General features: G+C 44.6%; 2 protein-coding genes across 5 annotated transcripts in view; one reads left to right on the top strand and one right to left on the bottom strand.

Moving 5' to 3' along the window:
- Positions 1-1,159: 1,159 nt before the first annotated feature.
- star2 (steroidogenic acute regulatory protein 2) lies at positions 1,160-7,339 on the top strand. The gene is made up of 9 exons (XM_034292589.1): positions 1,160-1,385; positions 1,571-1,672; positions 2,312-2,440; positions 2,801-2,932; positions 3,664-3,803; positions 4,119-4,274; positions 4,397-4,581; positions 5,547-5,640; positions 6,869-7,339. Exons 3-9 carry the CDS (start codon positions 2,377-2,379, stop codon positions 6,971-6,973), a joined length of 876 nt encoding a protein of 291 aa, XP_034148480.1. The 5' UTR covers positions 1,160-1,385; positions 1,571-1,672; positions 2,312-2,376; the 3' UTR covers positions 6,974-7,339.
- A 4,300-nt stretch (positions 7,340-11,639) lies between these two features.
- The window catches only part of LOC105009214 (A disintegrin and metalloproteinase with thrombospondin motifs 14), a 69,044-nt gene continuing 60,733 nt past the window's right edge, over positions 11,640-19,950 (bottom strand). For all 4 annotated transcript variants that reach the window (XM_029120474.2, XM_029120476.2, XM_029120475.2 and 1 more), the window contains exons 17-22: positions 18,583-18,748; positions 18,092-18,224; positions 17,652-17,859; positions 15,593-15,722; positions 14,097-14,207; positions 11,640-13,168 (exon numbers count right to left, since the gene is read on the bottom strand). In XM_029120474.2, coding sequence (XP_028976307.2) covers positions 12,483-13,168; positions 14,097-14,207; positions 15,593-15,722; positions 17,652-17,859; positions 18,092-18,224; positions 18,583-18,748 — 1,434 coding nt within the window. In that variant the 3' untranslated portion in view covers positions 11,640-12,482. The remainder of the gene's footprint in view (positions 13,169-14,096; positions 14,208-15,592; positions 15,723-17,651; positions 17,860-18,091; positions 18,225-18,582; positions 18,749-19,950) is intronic.

Raw genomic sequence — 19,950 nt, 5'->3', positions numbered from 1 at the left:
GGACGCTGGGCGCCATGCGCCCGTCGGCTTGGTTGTAACTGTCAGCTTCCGCGACGCGCATTACGCAGATGGATGACGCGGGACCACCTGCTGAAGTGGCATGCGTCACACAGATGGGGAAAGCATGCGTCATCATATTGCATTGCCCGTTTGAGTGAACAACGCCAGTCAGGGGGCTAAAATGCAGGCACCGATAACCAGTGGGCAAAAAGGGCACTTGTTGAGTCTGAGAGGAAAAGGGCATGGGCAAAATTTTTGTGGGAAATGGTATTTTATAATAAATAAACAATAAAGACGTAGTGTCTATAACTTGTCAACAAAACATGTTCCCACATATTCACAACTACCTGTATTGTTATCGCTTGAGAACTAAGGTTATATTTAACAGTATGTCATACAGTATGTCTAACTGATTTCTGAACACTTTTACCAGAGGTACCTGAAAATCTTTGAAGTAAAAAAATTTGAAACCATACATGGAAAATTTGAAACCATACATTAATGACACATACAGCAGTTTGCATCAGCACTATTTGCTATTAACAGCTTATCTTGATGTGCGACAGCTGTGAAAGGGGGTTAATCCTGATCTGTGTTTTCATGGTCACATTTCAGAGCTCTGTCCAAAAGGCAAGAAGGGAAGATATGTCCCATGACTGAATAATACTCTCTCGCTCTCACACACACACAAACGGTGACACACACATACACATACACACTCACACATACAGTGGATATAAAATTCTCAACACCCCTGTTAAATGCCAGGTTTTTGTCACGTAAAAGAATGAGACAAAGATAAATCATGTCAGAACTTTTTTCACTTTTATTGTGACCTATAATGTGAACAGTTCAATTGGAGAAAAAAATTACAATTACCTGGTTGCAGTTTAAAAAGCCACAGGTGTGGGAAATTGCCATTTTCACCTGTGTGTGTCACCTTGTGTCTGTAACAAGCCCAAACATTCAAGGGTATGTAAACTTTTGCTCAGGGCCATTTGGGTGATTTCTGTTATCATTATGATTTAAAAAGGAGCCAAACAATTTTGTGATAATAAATGGCTTCAAATGATCACTATCCTTAAATAAAAGACAGTTTTTTTGCATGATCAGTCATATTTTCAAAATCAAAGCCATGATTTCACAATTTCTGCCAGGCTATGCAAACTTACGAGCACAACTGTAAATCCAAAGATGTATATACAACTAAATTGTTGCACGCAAAAACAGAACGTTGATGCTTTCACTACATCTCAAACAGTACTTCATCTAAGAATTGTTTCAAACTCCACTCAAGTCACCCCAAGGGAAACATACCAATCAGGGGCTGATGGTGCCAAGTGGCACTCTATTTCTTCCTTATTCTATGCACTACTTTGGACAAGGTGCCAATGTGCTCTTTGTGGTTCCGTTTGGGACACATCCAGCTTCACTGCGTTTCTTTTTTGTTCATTTCACAATAGGTTTAATCGAGAGGTTTCAAATTGCATTACGCCTCAGATGGATACATCCAGGACGTGTGACACCGTGATGAAAGAGTTATAATATGCCTAATTAATTCTACCTACAGGCGGCTGCACAGCTGAAAATAACAAGTTTTGCCCCACATTTCTCTGCAATAGCCCCTGCTGCCATGAGTCGTTCCAGCAAGGTGTGTGCACCTGCAGATATGGTAAATTGATGTAATGTGTACTTACATCTAAGAATACAGGGACATTAGTCTAAACGTTTTGATCTCAATTCGGAATTTGGCTCTACAGCACTGAAGTATTTACTTTAGCCAGTAATGTATTGCACAGGTGTCAAACCGGTTCCACAAAGGGCCGAGTGTCTGCAGGTTTTTGGTTTTTCCTTTAAATTGGTTCCCAGTTCAGACCTACACAACCAGGTGAGGGTAGAAACTAACCAATCAGTGACCTAATTAACCAATCAAGTACAAGGAGAGAGCAAAAACCTGCAGACACTCGGCCCTCCGTGGAACCGGTTTGACACTTCTGATGTATTGTTGAGCAGTATTGTATTGTTACGCAATAATGTACCATTATGCAGTAATTTATTGTTATAAACTAACATACACTGACATATCTACTTTCAATGTAGCATCATTTTCATTAAACAAAACAGTCTTCTCTGTGGTTTAGTTTTCACGGTTTATCGTGTGTTTTGCCTGGGTCTTCTGTTCGCTTCCCATTTCATCTGACCTAGCACTCCAGTCGTACAGTTTCCCTGCCCCTACCACTGGCCTTGGGGCCAGAATTCCGTTTACAATCCTATCTTCTAACCTTTCCTTTTATCTCTTTTTGTCCTTCAGAGGTCCCTATAAAGCCCAGAGTCTGGGGGCACCCAAGCTGCCGTGGCTGTCACTAACATCACACTATGCTGCCCGCCGTCGTGAAGCTCTGCTGTGGAATCTCTTACCCTCACCTCAGAACAATGGCAGGTAAACGCACAGCCTACTCCTTTGGCCCTGTAGGCACTCAAGCTGTGCAAATAATGTTTTTCTGCAGAGAACTGTGTCACACAAGGTAAGTGGCGGGAGAACAATAGTTTTGTAAATTGCTTTTGCGAGCTGTGATTGCTTCATAGTTGTGTTTACATCGCCTGACGCCCGGGTGTTTGATGGCCTTGGATTGCAGGGTCACTTTCCCGAGTCACGGTGTGTGGCCTGGTGCTGTGTGTGCAGATGACTCCCTGTTGGAAGACTCTGTTATGATTAAAACACGTTTGGCTCAGGTCCGGGACCAGACTTTATCCACGAATGCAAAGTTTAACGTTGTCCTTCTCATCGACTCCCTGACAGGACTACAACGGCCGGCCATCTCAGCGCTCGGCCAGGAGGTGGCTCACAGACAGAGGAGTGGGCAGATCCGGCTGCCAGCATGGGTCAGCCACGTGGGTTGGCAGATTGGCACACCACAGCCTCAACTCACTGGTAAGGATGGCAGTCAGACCTTATTACTGTACACCATGTCACAGCTCACCCAGCGGTGATACACGAATGAGCCCTTTCTTAGTTGTCCAGCACACATTTTCCTGGCTTTATTCTTTTAAGCTCACGACACATTACGGTTTGCCTAGCAATGATGCCCAAAATGTCCCAATTATAATTATCTTTGCGCGGGTTCTCCAAAGACTCTATTTATATTTGTGGCATACTGACCCTGACAAGACATGAAGTGCCCCTTTCGTAATTATCTTTGCATGTAATTTCATTTAAATTACTATTTTATAATATGGAATAGACTACAGTAACACACAAGTTACCATATCATGGTTAAATTGGCACATACAGTGTTCTCAGGGCTGGCAGTTTACTGTGCACTACTTGTGAGCAAAGGTTAAAATGTTGACACGAAGTATTACCAAATGTAGGCGGTATCACCGGGAATGCCCAGTGGGATAGGTCACAGTGTACAACTGCATTGGTGCACATCCCAAATTGGCCCCCATCACAATCGTCTTGGCACATTTGTTCAAATGCATATTTAACTTTTTACTGCCAATCAAACTGCTCAAATTGCACTTCTCAACCAGCAGCGACTTTACCGATAGCTTGATGCAGTTAACACGACAGTTTAATTGTTCTGATGGTGAATGAATCTACTTCGAGTCGCTCCGGAGAAGGGAGCCTGTAGAAATAACGGACATTTGAACTTCTTTCAGAGAGCGGGAAAAGGGAGGACTCCAGACCAAGTCCATTAGATGAGGAGGAGCTGATGTGCATTAGACAGGGACAGGAGGCGCTGACCAAAGCTCTGGACATCCTGGGGAACCAGAATGGATGGAAAACAGAACTTACTGAGGTACCGCGTTGTCCATACAACATCTATCAAAGAAGCAATCCAGAATCAGTACGTTTCAATTCGCACACTGTCCCCGGATTGCCCTTTGTGTTTCCTACCTGTTTTCATGAGTCATATTTTAATCTTTATAATAGCTTTTGCCATGGAAACCTTTTATTGCATTGGAAAATAATCTCTCCGCATTTTGTGTATGTACAAGAATAGGGACATGATCTAACTAGCTAAAGCTGTTGCCAAGGAAACCTTGTAACCTGGGCATGCATAAAGTCAGTTGCAGGAGGTATTAGGATATGATCAATAACCATTGTCTCGCAGGTGAATGGGGATGTTATATACAGCAAGGTGTTATCGGGAGGCAGGAAGGTCTTCAGACTGGAGACTGTGTTTGACGCCACTCCAGAAGAGATTCATCGAGTCCTGTGGAAGGTCGAGGAGATGCCTCAGTGGAACCCAAGCATAAAAAACATAAAGGCACGCAAGCGAACTCATCACTATAGAAATATTATAGCCACATGTCAATATGGAGACGTACTGAATGTGGGCAGCATTTGCCGCATTTAAATGAACGACACTTGTTGTCTCTTGTGTTGAAGGTTCTAAAGCAAGCTGGCCCAGAAACTATGGTGACGCATGAGGTGTCAGCCGAGACAGCAGGCAACCTGATTGGCCAGAGAGACTTTCTGAGTGTCAGACACTTCTGCAGACAGGATTCATGTATTTACCTGGGGGGAGCGGCCACGCACCTAGAAGTCTTTCCTCCTCAGAAAGGCTTTGTCAGGTAAAAGGAACACTGGCTTTCCTTGGGATTTTATTTGTGTTATGTAGCATGATCAGAATGTCCAAGCAACTATCTCTTAGACAGACCTGTAAACTAAATTACTAAAGTTTTAGCTCTGGTTCTTAATTAAGACCAAAGTCTAATTTGCAACTCGGCACCCGGAAACTCTGCATTGGGGAACCTGCAACTTTGGATAACATGTATTCACATTTATTTTGTAGTGATTCAGCTACAGTGACTGACTATATAATTTGATGCATTCTGCTAACAGTATTTTACTGTCTTGGCAACCGTTACGGTCATTAGCGTAACAACAGCAATAGCTGTTTGCCTGTCCAAAGTCCTCCTGGTCGTGTTGCAGATCAAGATGATACCTGACGATTTCATCTGCCACTGTGCTGATACTTCCCCCCTCCCCCGTGTTGTCCCTGTCCTTGTCCATCTGGTCATGCTTCCGACCTGGACTAAATTTAAATAGACTTTGGACTCAGCCCACATGCATTTATTAATTATTACAATTTGTACTCTTAATATGTTCACCCGGCAAAGCCAGAAGAGGACTGGCCACCCCTTAGAGTCTGGGTCCTCTCTAGGTTTCTTCCTAAATTTCAGCCTTCTTAGGGAGTTTTTCCTAGCCACGGAAATTCAACACTACTGTTGTTTGCTCCTTTGGGTTTAAGGCCAGGTGTTTTGTAAAATAAACTTTGTGACAACTGCTGATGTATCAGATTTATTTATAAAGCCCCTTATACATCAGCAGTTGTCACAAAAAAAAACTTAGTGACAACTGCTGATGTAAAAAGGACTTTATAAATAAATCTGATTGATTGATCTGGTTGTATAGCTGATGTCTGCTATACTTTGAAAGTAGTATAAAAGGTATGTGCCACTAGAGCGGTAACGCTCCATTTTTGCAATGCTAGTAGGAGTTTCAATCCAAGTTGTCCTGTCTTTGATCTCAACAGAGCTGAAGACGGTCCGACAGGTATTGTCATCGAGCCTCTGGACAGCGACACTGGCAGGAGTCGCTTCACCTGGCTGTTGAACATGGATGTCAAGGTAGATTGTATTTTCAACTGTTCATAATTTGATTTCAAATCCACTTTCTGAATTCTTTACTTTATTCAAACTAACTGACACAACCCTGGTGTGAAATCACTCCACAATTTGAAGCTACCCTTGACTAACCCAAGTGCAGACTGGTTTGTGCTAAACTCACACTCAAGCTGCCATCAACCACAGAAGCTGTCGTGAATGACATATAGTTATTAGCTCTGCTTCGTATTTAAAAAATAATAATTCAAACAATCACCATAGGTAATCTTTTCAAAATATGTTTTCAGGTATTTGTATGCTTTACTAATACAGACATTGATGAAACATGAAAAGAGGGCAGGATTGCAACCCATGCTGCTGTGATTCAAGTGTATCAGAAGTAGCAGCTCAGACTGCAGAACCAGCTTAGAAAACAGCTTGTCTATTTTCTATTTTCTTAGGCTAAGTCCTTAGGCTATGTGTTGAGTCATAAGTCATAATGACATCTGGTGTCAGCCTGGGCCGCCGACCTCGAGGACATCCAATCCGAAACGGCGTTTGATGGAGGCCCGAGGACCCCAAACAGCCTAGCCACAATTGAAGCTAGGCATTATGTCAAACTGGGAATAACAACCAATAACAAAAGGCTCACGGTGGGATTCTATAACAACCCAGACAGAGCCATTGTAAGCCATTAGACTTACAACTGAAGCAGGCTGACTCATCACGCTCATTTTCGCGAGAGAACAGCGTTGCGTTGAATTGCCTTCAGTACGCCTCATGAAGACTGCTTTTTATTTAAACAAAAACCTCCTGGGGCAACCATGTTCCCTACACGACTTTCTGTCAAAATAAACTAAGTTGCTGTCACTTAGAACTGCCGAAACCCTACCTACGGCAGACATTCGGGTAGCTATGACGACCGTTCTCACTGCAGTCATATAACCGAGCACCGTCCAATGAAGTGGGCACGCGGTAGACGTTCCATGCGACAGCATACGCAGGCAAAACGCCAAACAAGCAGCTGCCTCACCGACGCACAGCTGGCGTCATGTGTACTTGACAGTTTTTCATGAGACAAGACCTAGACTAGACCTCGGCACCTCATGTCAAGTTTCCAAAGTGTACCTACTTCGGTGCCCCTGTGTTCACTGCCACCGGATCAGTCCATTTTAAGAGCGCGAATGTCCGTTTTTAACATTTGCACGGCCTTTTATTAGGTTCTGACGGATTAATATTTATGTATTTTCAGGGCTGGCTGCCAAAGTCGATCGTCAATCAAGCGTTGCCTCGAGCGCAGGTTGACTTTATCCGCCACCTGCGCAGACGGCTGGCGGAGGGATCTACCCCGCGATGAGGAGCACGCGAGCCATCTACGCTGACAAACAGCGCCTTGCTGTCACTCGGAGACAGACAAACGCTTCTGCAGGCTGATCCTGGCCTTTTAGTAGTGGTCCAGACACCCAGAGGAGAGCTGCCACCGCAGTGAAGACGTCAGTCTGGCCTCTCTTCGGTGACTGGACGTGTGACGTGCGCGCACTTGCACTCATACACGCCGGCCTGGCTAAGAGAATGAGCCGAGCTCATAATAGGAATTCGTTAATATACTGCACCACACAAACCTCATGACTATATGTCTTTCTGTTACTGCTGAAATTAATTACAGAAGAAATGCCTTGAATTTTACAACCAAACTCAAAGGTCTGTGATACGGTGCATTTCCAAAAAAAAAAAATTAATTAAAAGTTTTAATACATTATATTGTTTTCTGTAGATTCCTTGGAAAGGTAGTGTAGATTGGGTTGTGACTGAATGTTTGAGGGAACAGCATTTTAGCCGACTAGAAACCCTTAGCCCTAACATCAACATTTGTGTTTTATTTACATTTTTCATTTTGCTGACATACTCATACTCACTTACAGTTACTAATCCTAATAAAATCAGTTTCTGCAGTGAGAAAAATAACACAAACTACCTCACCCTTTGTTTAGCGATTAGGCGGAAGTCAACCTTACGATAATTAACAAACCGATTTGAAAAATCCCCAAGTTAGTCAAACTAACATACAGAAGTGCAATGTTTATTTGAAGTTGTACCAGTTTCACAGGTTGTATTTTTATGTGCTAAATCTACTCTGGCCTCCTAAACCACTAAACACCGTCCTCGCCATGAGTTCTAGAGCACCTGGAGCCAGCTCCACACACAACACCCCCGCATTCCTTACAGGCAGCTGCAAAAAAGATAGTGGACGGAAACGATATAACGAGGAAAGGGAGACCAAATAAAAATGCCAGGGAGCAACCATGCAGGGTCAATTAAAAGGGGAACAAGAAATACAATGACACGTTGCCATGAGAAGTGCCCCGAAACATATCGAAACAAACGCCATAACAAGCTCACCAAAACAAATCACAACAAGCACACCCCTGTGAGGAATTCACCCGTATCAAACCCCGCCTCCACCAATGGATGCCGTGGGAGGGAAGGAGACTGACCCTCCCAAAACACCACCTGCCCCGGGGTCACCTTCGAGGACGTGGACCACTATCTGCAGAGATAAGCCAACTTCTGGTTAACTTGGGCGTGCAGATCATCAAGGTTGCCAACGTTCTGTCTTCTTAATGGCTGTCTTGTCTGCCCAATCGGAGGCAGGCACAAGGACGTGTTAAAATATAACATATCAAATATTTCAAAATGTAATTAACTAATGATAGACTGCATCATAATGTCCCACTTAAAGAAAATCCATATTAGCTTTAGTTCCTGTCACCTCATGTCTGGACTAAAACTCAAGTGCCGATAGAGCTTCCTGCTACCAGCATCCCCACCATGTGCATCAAGTAATTACAAATCAGTTAACTAATACACTGCTTCACAGAAACATGTCAGGCATTGAGTCACCCCACAAACTGTGACATAAGAGAACATACATGAAAATAACATAAAAGATGTACCTAAGAAAATACCTGGAAGCCAAAGCATTTGCGTTGTCAATCCAGGGCTGTAGCAAACGGGAGAAAGGTAGATATGATTCACAGGGCCTCTGGTGGGGAGCCATTGCTTCCTTACTGCGTAGATGTCGCATGCCATATCATAAGAATTGCACTGCTCAGAATGACACTTTGCTATTTTGACAATAAACAACTTTGACTTTTGGCAGGGCCACTGATCATAGATATATAAATGTCATCTATAAGTGAGGGGGTCCAGGATTCCTAGCCACGGCCCCCTATATATCCTATTATTTCTTATCTACTGCACTACTGATAGCATGGTTGTTGTCATGCGGTTTTGTATTCTTCTGTGTTGCAGGTGGTAGCCTAATCCTAATTGCACTGCATATAACGTGGGTTGGTGACGAGATGTGAGAGAATCTGTAAAAAAAATAAAAATAAAACAGCCAGTGCCTGCCCAGCAAATTCATTCAAACTTCACTGGCAAATTGATACATTTCTACTCACAAATACATTAAATTATGCATGTGGAATATCTCATTTGTGCTCAATGAATTCAGTGGAAAAGAATGCAACTCTGTGGAAGGTGAGTTCCTCTCTACACACCCCTGTTCAGGTCATGCATTATTGTCCATAGAATACAGCCCCATGATCTAGGATGTGGCAGTGTTCTGACCCACTGACCCTGGGGCATATATACTGCTGGAGCATGGTTTCATACCTAGTCCATTGTTCTTTCAGCCAAAACTCGCTCCCCTATCTTTCACCACTCTCCTGCCTAATTAATTAATGAATGCCAGAAAAAATATGTTCACTGAATTTGAGGGTATCTTGAATCTCAGGTTATCTTCGTCCATCTTGGATGAACCATTGAGGAAATCAAGCATGTTTTAACCGCATAGTCACTGTGTGAGTTTAAAATCACGTGCTGGACTACAGAGTAAAACACAGAGCTGCATACTTTGTGAGTCACACCGTAAGTAAACAGTGAACTGTGCTCACACAACATACGTGGTGCTATAGAGACCCCCCCCACACACAGCCATCGGCACCCCCCTCAGTCATCAAGACAACAATTGAGAGCCTGGTCCAGTCTCATCTCAAAACCATTGCTGAGGCCTACCTCAACACAATGCAATTTGCCTACTGTACAGAGCCAACAGTTCTGTGGACTGTGGAATGTTATCAACATACGCCTCCACTATCTCACAACACCTCAATGTTGCAACACATACAGAGGTCAATCAGGTCAGCCTGGCACAGTCAAAATAACCTGGAACTCTACACAGACATCTCTCAAAATCTCAGCTGGGGGGGGGGCAGCGTCACCACGATCACCAAGGCGGCAACACACTTGCGGCAGCTGAAGTAACTGAAAATCTCCCGGTCATTCCGGATCCTTCTCCCTCCTCAGCACCTCAATCGCTGCTCTACATTGCAATGCATATTGCAGTCCGGCTGAATGGCTCAGTGGCTCCAATGGACCTTTGCAGAGGTCCCGCGATACTCCAGGGCAGGGAAGCGTGCACCTTGACCACCCAGAGTTCTGAAAATAGCCCTTTGGTGGGCTCAGGGCAAGCAGGCAGGCAGGTACAGGTCAATCATGATTAAAACATCCCATCCCTTGAACGGTTTTGTTCCCTGTGCCATGACCGTCAGCTCCAGGCCATCTTTCCCATGGAGACTAATTGGCTAGACTAGGCTCACAATGTCTCGGTTAACAAAACGGCTGCATCATAATGCACTCAGACCACTGCTCATCGTTCTGAATTGGGATAGATCTAAGTAGATGCATAATATTGGAACCGTGAAATGTGTACATCAACTGTACACTAATTTTATAGGATGTACTCCCCGCTCTCATTTAATTATCCTTCGAAATTACTCTCAGCAGCATGGATATGTCTTCTGTTCCCATCTAGGCCACTTGTCATGCTCGACTCCAGGGTAAAGTGAGCGCCTGCTTTAGTGTTTAATTATCATAATCTTCTCTGTGAGCTCTCCAAATCTGATTTGATGTGTGCAAAAATGCCTGATATGTCTAGTCAAAACTGGCAGCGCTGCCTGTAGAATAGTTCAACACAAATCTCTGCACAGTTATGTTTCTTTGCTAGCCTGATTGGATATGCCCTTAAAATAATACACTACATTAAATGCCCTGAAATAGATATTATCATGCAGTGACAACCATCTGTCATTCATACCTTGAATGTGTACTCATCCTCTCACTGATTTGGTGAGGACTAAGCCTGGAGAAATATAACTCTCAAGTTAACAGATGGAGCAATGGATACAGAATATGGAGAGTGATCTCTTCAAGTTTTAAACATGTTCTGAGGCTATGAGGCAGTATTTATTTTCATGTACACTGCTTAAAAAAACATTCACCGTTCTGATGGGGGATCACAGTTGAACTAACCTCATGAGGCATCCACACTTCATCCCAAAAATAATTAATAGGTTAATGCAGAAATGGTTGTCTGAAAATGGATGTCTCAACTGCAGATTGCCTCATTAGAATGTGTTCTGAGAAGGACTGGAGTCTAACGTTAGCGCAACGTTAGCCCAATTAATGTTTCAATTCGGTAGAAAGTACAAGGAGTGCAGGATGTAGCAGTCCTCATATGAGCTAATTAACACCAGCTAATTAGCTTTCAACTCAATGAAGATTATGCATGAAGAATTACATATTTCCATGAATGTATTTTTGCTTTTTTCTCTCTACCATTAAAAATTTTAATAAATATTAACATTTAAAGCTTTTCATTCATGTATATACAATAACTATACAATACACATTATGATGATAAGAACTGCCAGACAGAACCAACATCATGCACAATTTGAACAGCGTGAGATCCAACCGCCCATATCCTGCAGACTTACAGCGTTTTCTCCCAATTACATTATTATTGTTTTTTTTACATTGTGTTTTCTGGCTGTTAATTTCTTCTTTAATACCCCGCTGAAATGTACACTATATACAATATTACTTGAAAAATATATCAGTTAGAAAAAAATATCAATAATGGTTTTCTTTTTATATTTTAAAGCATATGTGAGCTTTTCTTTCACAAAAGGGAATGTGCATGCTACAGTGGGATTGGCTTGGCAGATTTGACCTGTCGACATTTTGACCTTAAGATGATCTCTGAGGTCAATCTCTTTTAAATGGTTTTTTGGGAAGCAAATAGACAATAAAAGCACCAATCGGGAGAGGTTACAAGACTCCCAGGAGGAAGTGATGTCGTCAAGTCGACTTGTGACATCACACTGAGGCATCATCATCTACACCTTTGTGACATAATCACCTAAACTTTGTGACATCATCACCAAGATATTTGACATTACTTGGACTTTGCACCGTCAAAGAAAAGGTTTTGGCTCATGCCACACAAATCTTCACAATATTAAGTTCAATAAGTAGTTTTGATGCACTTTGAAAATAGGTTTACATAACTGTACACAGATCAACAAGTAATGGTAGCAATGCAGTCGTCACATTTTTTTTTAACATGTCTTGTAGTCATTTTTATTTTACAGCACCTTCGTTTTTAAAACTGTATTTTCCTGTTGTTCTTCCGTTTACTAATTGAAGCAGAGAGGACTGAGCAATGCTGTGCAAATGCACAGAGATCAATCTGCAGGGTCATTGAGGTAAGTCCACTGGCATGGAAAACAACGTTTCTCTCTCCATTTATTTTCTCGCAGAAATCGGTTGACAGTCCAGTCCGGGTAACTCCGTCAGTCGGTTGTAATGACGTTGTAACAATGTTGTCGCAGTGCAGCGCCGTCGCATCGCTGTCACACTGTAACGTCGTGACAACGTAACTACAACGTGCTAACGCTGAGCAGACGGAGGTCACAGCGGACCGCATTGCCGAGCAGCACATTCACAGGATTAGTCGGTGATCATGTCGCAACACGGGACAAGGTCCTGGCTGTTCTGTGGGCCGAGACCCGCTTGGGTTGCGCCTCCTCCCTTCTTGACCCGGCAGCAGCTACTCCAGCCATGCCTCCTGCCAGGCCGGAGTGTGGGCCTTCAGCCCGGCCGGTGCTGCTGTTGTTCGGAATGCTGTGCTCTTCAGACGACAACGAAGAGGGGTCCCCGCTAGCGGGCCGGAGGGGCAGTCTGGGGCCTGGGGTGGTAGCCCGGGACCTCTGAGGTAGAGGAGGGAGCCCGGCATCTGCTCCATCCCCGGGCCTCGAGGACGGACCCTGGGGAGCGACGGCGCCCGCCGACGGAGAAGCACCCCCGGAGACCTGGTTTGCGGTGGCGGGGCTGTTGGTGGTCAAGCCCTGGGCGGTGGAGCGATGCCTTCTGGGGCTCTTAGTGGTGCGGGGGAGGCTTTCCGAAGTGGTAGGCGGTAAGGGAGAGTCTGGCGATGGGGTGGTGGGGCTGAGCAGGGTGGAGGTCTCCGGGTCTGGGTGGGAGAGTCCGCCGCTCTGGCCGAGGTACGGCGATGGAGAGAAGGTGAAGGAGCCGTCCTTCTTGTTGCAGGACTCGCAGCAAAGCTTGTTGTAGCCAGGGATGGAGCAGTAGCGGGCCAGGACCTCCATCTGGCAGAAGATGGACTTGTCCCCAAGACATGGCTCATCTGTAGGGCAGAGCAGAGCAGTGAGCCGTGGCCCTAACATATGCAACGCAGTCAAGAGATTCAGACCCAGTCAGTCAATCAATCAAATGTATTCATACAAAGCCTCTTTTTACATCAGCAGCTTTTACAAAACACCCAGCCTGAAAACCCAAGGAGCAAGTAACAAAAGTGTTGAAGCACAGTGGCCGAAATTAAGGAAGAAACCTAGAGAGGAACCAGGCTCTCGATCGAGATTAAGACCTTAACCCGATGTTGTGGCGGGTCCCATGAAGAACATTTCACGCTCAATTACCCCCCAAAGCTTCTGAGTTAAAGCAGCTCTGCATGCCAGAGAGGATTCACCAGAATTCATCCAAAGCGATGAGAGGGACTGATTAACAACTAGAGGAAGCATTTGGCCGCAGTCATTGACCACCAGTCATTGAGTGTAATGTGATATTATAGCTACGAAATGTTATCAAAGTAAGCTCAACCATGCATTAGAGTACTAACTGAAAAGAGGCTGAATAGAAAAAACACCAAAGAGCGTTGTTCCTCTTTAAGTTAGAAGGGTGATTTGGCACCAATCCTGTTGTAGGACATAGAGGACACCTCTCCGGGAGGATGGCCACACACACACACACACACTCTGGAGACAGGACATATGGTCCGCCTCCTCTCTATTCTGGCATAACAGTCTGTGTTGACCATGTTGTCACTGGGAACGGTGTAACAACCACAGAATGTAGCATCTTGAATACTCACGCTAATTAAGATGTTCTCCCCTGATTTTCAGGGGAGAACGGATTTCACAAAATTTGGGATTTGGATTTCACATAATGTGGGAGAACAAAATAGGGTGGAAAGTAAAACATCAACGAGCTGAATACTTTTTCACAGTTGTGAGGAATACAATAAAGTGGAATAGAAGCATCTCATCCTTACGTACTTGATGAGATTTTGTGGACAGGATTCTCTGGAGCAATCTGAGGAACACCTTGGGTTTTTGTCGTCAAATTCTCCAGCGCTTCCATTGTGAGCGTGGCCTGTGAGGATTGGCCTGCAGTTGAGAGGGAGAAGGCAAACTTTATTGCGCAGTGGGACTCTAAACACGCATATAGACACACACACACAACATCACATACACTCCCTATGCAGAAGCTTAACCCAAACACCAGCAATCACATTTAACAATAACGATTTTGTTTGTCAGACATTTGAAGGGCCTCGTTAAAACATTTGGCCTGCGGTCATTCTGGTAACCCTAACCCACGTGTGTGGAGCGTGTTCCTCAACACGAGTCTTTCCCAGTTCTGAATATGGCCTTGTTGACCCCAGAACCAGCCAGTCTAAAGACTGGTACAGCCAGTTTGATAACTGGTACTTTTCCAACAACTTTTTTGAGGTAAGATAGTTACTGCGTTTCTGTATGAAAGATTTATACAAAGAAATCAAGCAATGTCTAATGGTTCTAATGGTCAGGGAGTCCGAGCCAACAGACATATTGTATATATACACTGTAAATAGATGATAGTTACTAACAAATTATATTGTATAGTAAAAAAGGTAACTCAGTTAGGATATTGATTGTTTTGTCGAGATACGCTGTTGATTAGGGTAGGTTAGTAAAAGTAACATTTTATACTTCTCTGCAGAACACACACGGCTAAAAACCCAATTTAGATGTCAGATCAGCCTTGATACTCTGATTGGTTAAAGCTGATTGCATGATTACTTTGTTTTGAACAACAACCCCTCAAGGACTGCAAGTCTCAGACTGAAAAATTTACCCAACAACAGTCATTGGGTGATCATGTTTTTTTAGACCACATAAAGGTGTTCCCTGCAAGGCAATCAGTTCAACACAGTTATTAAGAAAACGTTAGAAGGTGGATATTGATTGGCTTTCCCAAATGTCCTCGATGCCCCTGAACTGATGAAATGTTGCGAGTGGTCACTGAGCCACTTACAGTGACAGTGGGAGGCAAAACATATGAGTGTGTCCTTGTGTATGTGTGTGTGTGTGTATGTGTGTATGTGTGTGTGTGTGTGTGTGTGTGTGTGTGTGTGTGGGGGGGGGGGGCGATGGGGTGTCACGGATTTCAGATCAGTGTGATAAAATGTGAGATACTGATGTCAAGGGGTTGTGGCTGAGCATTTGGAACAACAAGGTAATCAGGCAACTTGCCGGACATAGCCGACATCGAATGGGAATGGACACTGACTTTACAAAAAACCCACAGATATTGTGGGGGTTGGAGAAAAATGCCATGGATATAGTTCGGCTCGGATACATTTGGGGATCCGATGATTTGGGCCTCTGGTGTGTGGTGTGTGTTTGTAGTGTGTGTGGTGTGTGTGGTGTGTGTGGTGTGTGTTTGTGGTGTGTGGTGTGTGTTTGTGGTGTGTGGTGTGTGTGGTGTGTGTTTGTGGTGTGTATTGTACCTGGACAGGGGCTCAGTTTGCAGATAATAACGGTTTGGGGCTTGTCTCCCTCACACTGTCCGATGCTGTTGTCTGTGGCTCTACAGACCACCTGTCTCTGTTGAATCCCCTCCCCACAGCTGACCGAACACTGTGGGACCACACACACACACATACACACAGCATAAACACACAAACACGCATGCACACGCACACACACAAACACACACACACAAACAGCATAAAAACACACACACGCACACACACAAAGCATAAACACACGCACACACACACGCAGGCACACACACGCACACACACACACACACGCACACACACACAAACACGCACACACACACACACACACACATGCAAAGACAAAGAAACACAGACAGAAAATATAGAAAACATACACACAGATATGCACATAGATGAACACACACAAACACACACAGAGATAAACACAGCCAGAGAAACACACACGGAAAAACAAACATCCAGACAAACAAACAAAAACACTCACCCAGTGATATACACACACAAACACCCATAGAAACAAACAGAAACCGAAACAAAAAAAACAAAAGGGAAAACAGGTGAGACTCAAAGCAGCCAGCTCTTAGCATTTCTTAGAAACAATTCTGACATACCTAGAAAAACAACCATTGCAAAATATATAGATTTTCCCATTGATCAACAGATTGTTACTAGAGTTTTAGAACGCTTCTATGAAGATGAATGCATCACTTTTACTCCAAATAATAGAAAAACCGAGAAGAATTGCGCTGCTCTCATCTTGACGATCCAGATCTAGTTAACCATCATCAGATTTATAATTTTTTTTTTACACGTATTTATTGAACATACAAAAATAGAAATGGAATCATAAAAAACTAAGGTCTGCTTTTTCTTTATCTAACAAATTAAAAACACAAGAAAACAAAAATAAAGGGGAAGGGCAAAGTAATCAAATCCCCAGAATACATTTCAAATTCACAGTGTATCACTATAATTTAGCGGTGTGATGTTAAGAAGCCGAATGCTCCAGATAGGAGGAGCCTCCAAATCCTTTAAAAATTTAATAATTTGTCGCTTAGAATATACAGTCTTTTCTCCCCCTAAATGTAGGGTGTTCACCAATTTTCTGAGCTACACTTTAGTTGAGTGAACAGTTTTTTGCCGAAATTAGACTAGGGCCATGTGGATCCACCACAGAACCTCTGAAACTCCTGGAATGACCAGCCTGGATCGATCAGAACTTTTGGGATCTCCCAGAGGATCCCGGAGATTGCAGACCATTGGCCATGCATGTAATGTGCCCCCTGCATTTAGCTATGAGACACACAGGAGAAGCATCAGGAAAGATCTTATAGATTGTTCTTTGAGAAGTGTAGTCTATGTAAATTCTGGTACTGTCTAGATTTGTTTGAGAAGGTACGAATGTACTCCATGTCGTCCTCTCAATCTGACAGTATGTATTTGAGTGTCTATTTTTCCTCCTATTATATAAATTCCCTGGGGTGTGAACTCCCCATCTCTAACCAGCAATCAAATTCATTTTCTGGGTTGAAAGTGAAGGACTGGTCTCTTGTCTCCGGGCGAAGGAACGACAGCTGTCTAAAGTCAAACCGCTCCTTCATTCGCATCCAAAAAAAAGACTGGGCAGTGTAATGGAATTAGGGTTACAAAAACTCTTCAAGATTGATTGGGGACAGCGACAAATCAAGAGGTTCTAGCCAAGAGGTCTTCTGTATCCACACAGAATTAATATTTCAATTGATTCTGTAAACCGAGAACGCATCAAACAAGAATTGACATTTTAATTCCAACAGACCGAATTGGAGTTCATGCCAACCCTGAGTTAAGTAGTACATTATGCACTGTGACGGAGCTCCGTGAGAACCTTGCCCCAAACTTTGTGTGTGCTCGGTGGTGTAGCTCCACGCTGGGACCCACTTCCAACCTGCGCCATGTCTAGCGTGTGCTCTGTGGCAGAGCTCCGTGATGGGACCCACCTGTGTGACCCCCCCCCCCACCCCCGCGTGCTGTATGTCCATTGTCGGAGCTCCGTGACCAGACCCACCTGCGACCAGGCCCCTGTCCTCCACTGTGCTGGGCAGGCTGAGCGATTGCAGACCCTCCTCATCTCAGGTTTGTCCTCGCTACAGTACTTGGTGTGGACCGTCCGGTTGGTGCCGTTGTGGAGCGACTGCAGGCACTGGACCACCCTGGACTGGTAGCCCAGCTTCCCACACGTCTTACTGCAGAGGCTCCACTCCTCCACCACCCACCTGGGAGAGGAGGGAGGGAAGAGGAGAGGAGGAGTGAGGGCAGAGAGGCCTTCTTCACTTCACCGAAGAAGGAGGTCGGGTATTTTTTTTTAAAAAGTCGGTAATGTCAGGCCTCGCCCACTATCCCCATTCGTCACGTTTGACTGACGCGCCCCGCTACCGGGGGAACGGAATGGAGTCCCCCGTAACCCGGTCGGCGGCACGACCTCCGGACACAGGGAGGGGAGCTTACGTGGGCTGGCTGCATTCGTTGACGTTGCACCGTTTCCGGATGGGTTTGGGTTTCTTGCTGGTTTCGCAGAAGTTCCGGTGAACCAGGCGGCTGTCACTCTTCCTCCGGCACCCGTACTTGGTGTACTGTATACCTGGCAGACGGCGCACAATCTGTTAGAATACGTACTTGGTGTACTGTATACCTGGCAGACGGCGCACAATCTGTTAGAATACGTACTTGGTGTACTGTATACCTGGCAGACGGCGCACAATCTGTTAGAATGCCCGCCAGGGCGGGCAGCAGATCACATGGGTTATCGCCGTTAAAGAAAACGCTTTGGCGTCCGGCAAAACACTGCGTTTCGTTCGGGGCAGAGACAGAAGTCTTTGTTTCACCTCATGCCAGTGGCTTCATGAGGACCGAAGAGCTCCCGACGACACAGGTCCCAAATGGCACCCTTTCCTCTCTGTGGTAGACTACTTTGGACCAGGGCCCAGAACAACACTCACCTCCCCCACAGGGCTTGGAGCACTGCGACCAGCTCTTCAGCGCCCACTCGTAGGTGTCCAGCTCAGCCAGGAGAACGTTGTTGTTGGTGATGACCGGCAGCAGGTCCTCGTGGATTATGTATTTATACGTCAGACTGATCTTGGTGTTCTCCTCCTGGGGGATTACCTGTTCAGTCAGAGGAGAGGGACATCATGTGAGAATGTGAGTGAGAGATAGATAGAGACGGGGGAGAGAGAAAGACACACATACTACAGTGGTCAAATGCTGATGGTGAACACATGGAAACACATGCTGACAGCAAACACCAGACAACACATGCTGACAGGAAACACCAGACAACACATGCTGACAGCAAACACCAGACAACACATGCTGACAGCAAACACCAAACACATGCTGACAGCAAACACCAGACAACACATGCTGACAGCAAACACCAGACAACACATGCTGACAGGAAACACCAGACAACACATGCTGACAGCAAACACCAGACAACACATGCTGACAGCAAACACCAGACAACACATGCTGACAGCAAACACCAGACAACACATGCTGACAGCAAACACCAGACAACACATGCTGACAGCAAACACCAGACAACACATGCTGACGGAGAACATTAGACAACACATGCTGACAGCAAACACCAGACAACACATGCTGACAGCAAACACCAGACAACACATGCTGACAGGAAACACCAGACAACACATGCTGACAGTGAACATTAGACAACACATGCAGACGGTGAACATTAGACAACACATGCTGACGGTGAACATTAGACAACACATGCTGACAGCAAACACCAGACAACACATGCTGACAGCAAACACCAGACAACACATGCTGACAGCAAACACCAGACAACACATGCTGACGGTAAACATTAGACAACACATGCTGACGGCGAACATTAGACAACACATGCTGACGGTGAACATTAGACAACACATGCTGACGGTGAACATTAGACAACACATGCAGACGGTGAACATTAGACAACACATGCTGACGGTGAACATTAGACAACACATGCAGACGGTGAACATTAGACAACACATGCTGACAGTGAACATTAGACAACACATGCTGACGGTGAACATTAGACAACACATGCTGACTGTGAACATTAGACATGTTGATGTGGACTATAGTATTTTTTTAAGGTCCACATGAGGCTGAGTAATAAAAGGCTCATAGTAATGACTGCAGGCCTCCATAGCCTCTTGTACTTGGGTCTGCCATGATTCGAGGTAAAACGACAACTGATTCACACTAGCAACTGCCCCTTTTCAATACTGCATATCAGTAATAATAGCTTTCCAAATAAAACAATGTATATATTTTTGTTTTTTTAA

This window comes from Esox lucius, chromosome 6 (assembly GCF_011004845.1).
Source record: "Esox lucius isolate fEsoLuc1 chromosome 6, fEsoLuc1.pri, whole genome shotgun sequence".
Taxonomy (NCBI): domain Eukaryota; kingdom Metazoa; phylum Chordata; class Actinopteri; order Esociformes; family Esocidae; genus Esox; species Esox lucius.
Note: the sequence above shows the minus strand (reverse complement) of the source record. Positions and strands in the feature narration are given on the sequence as shown.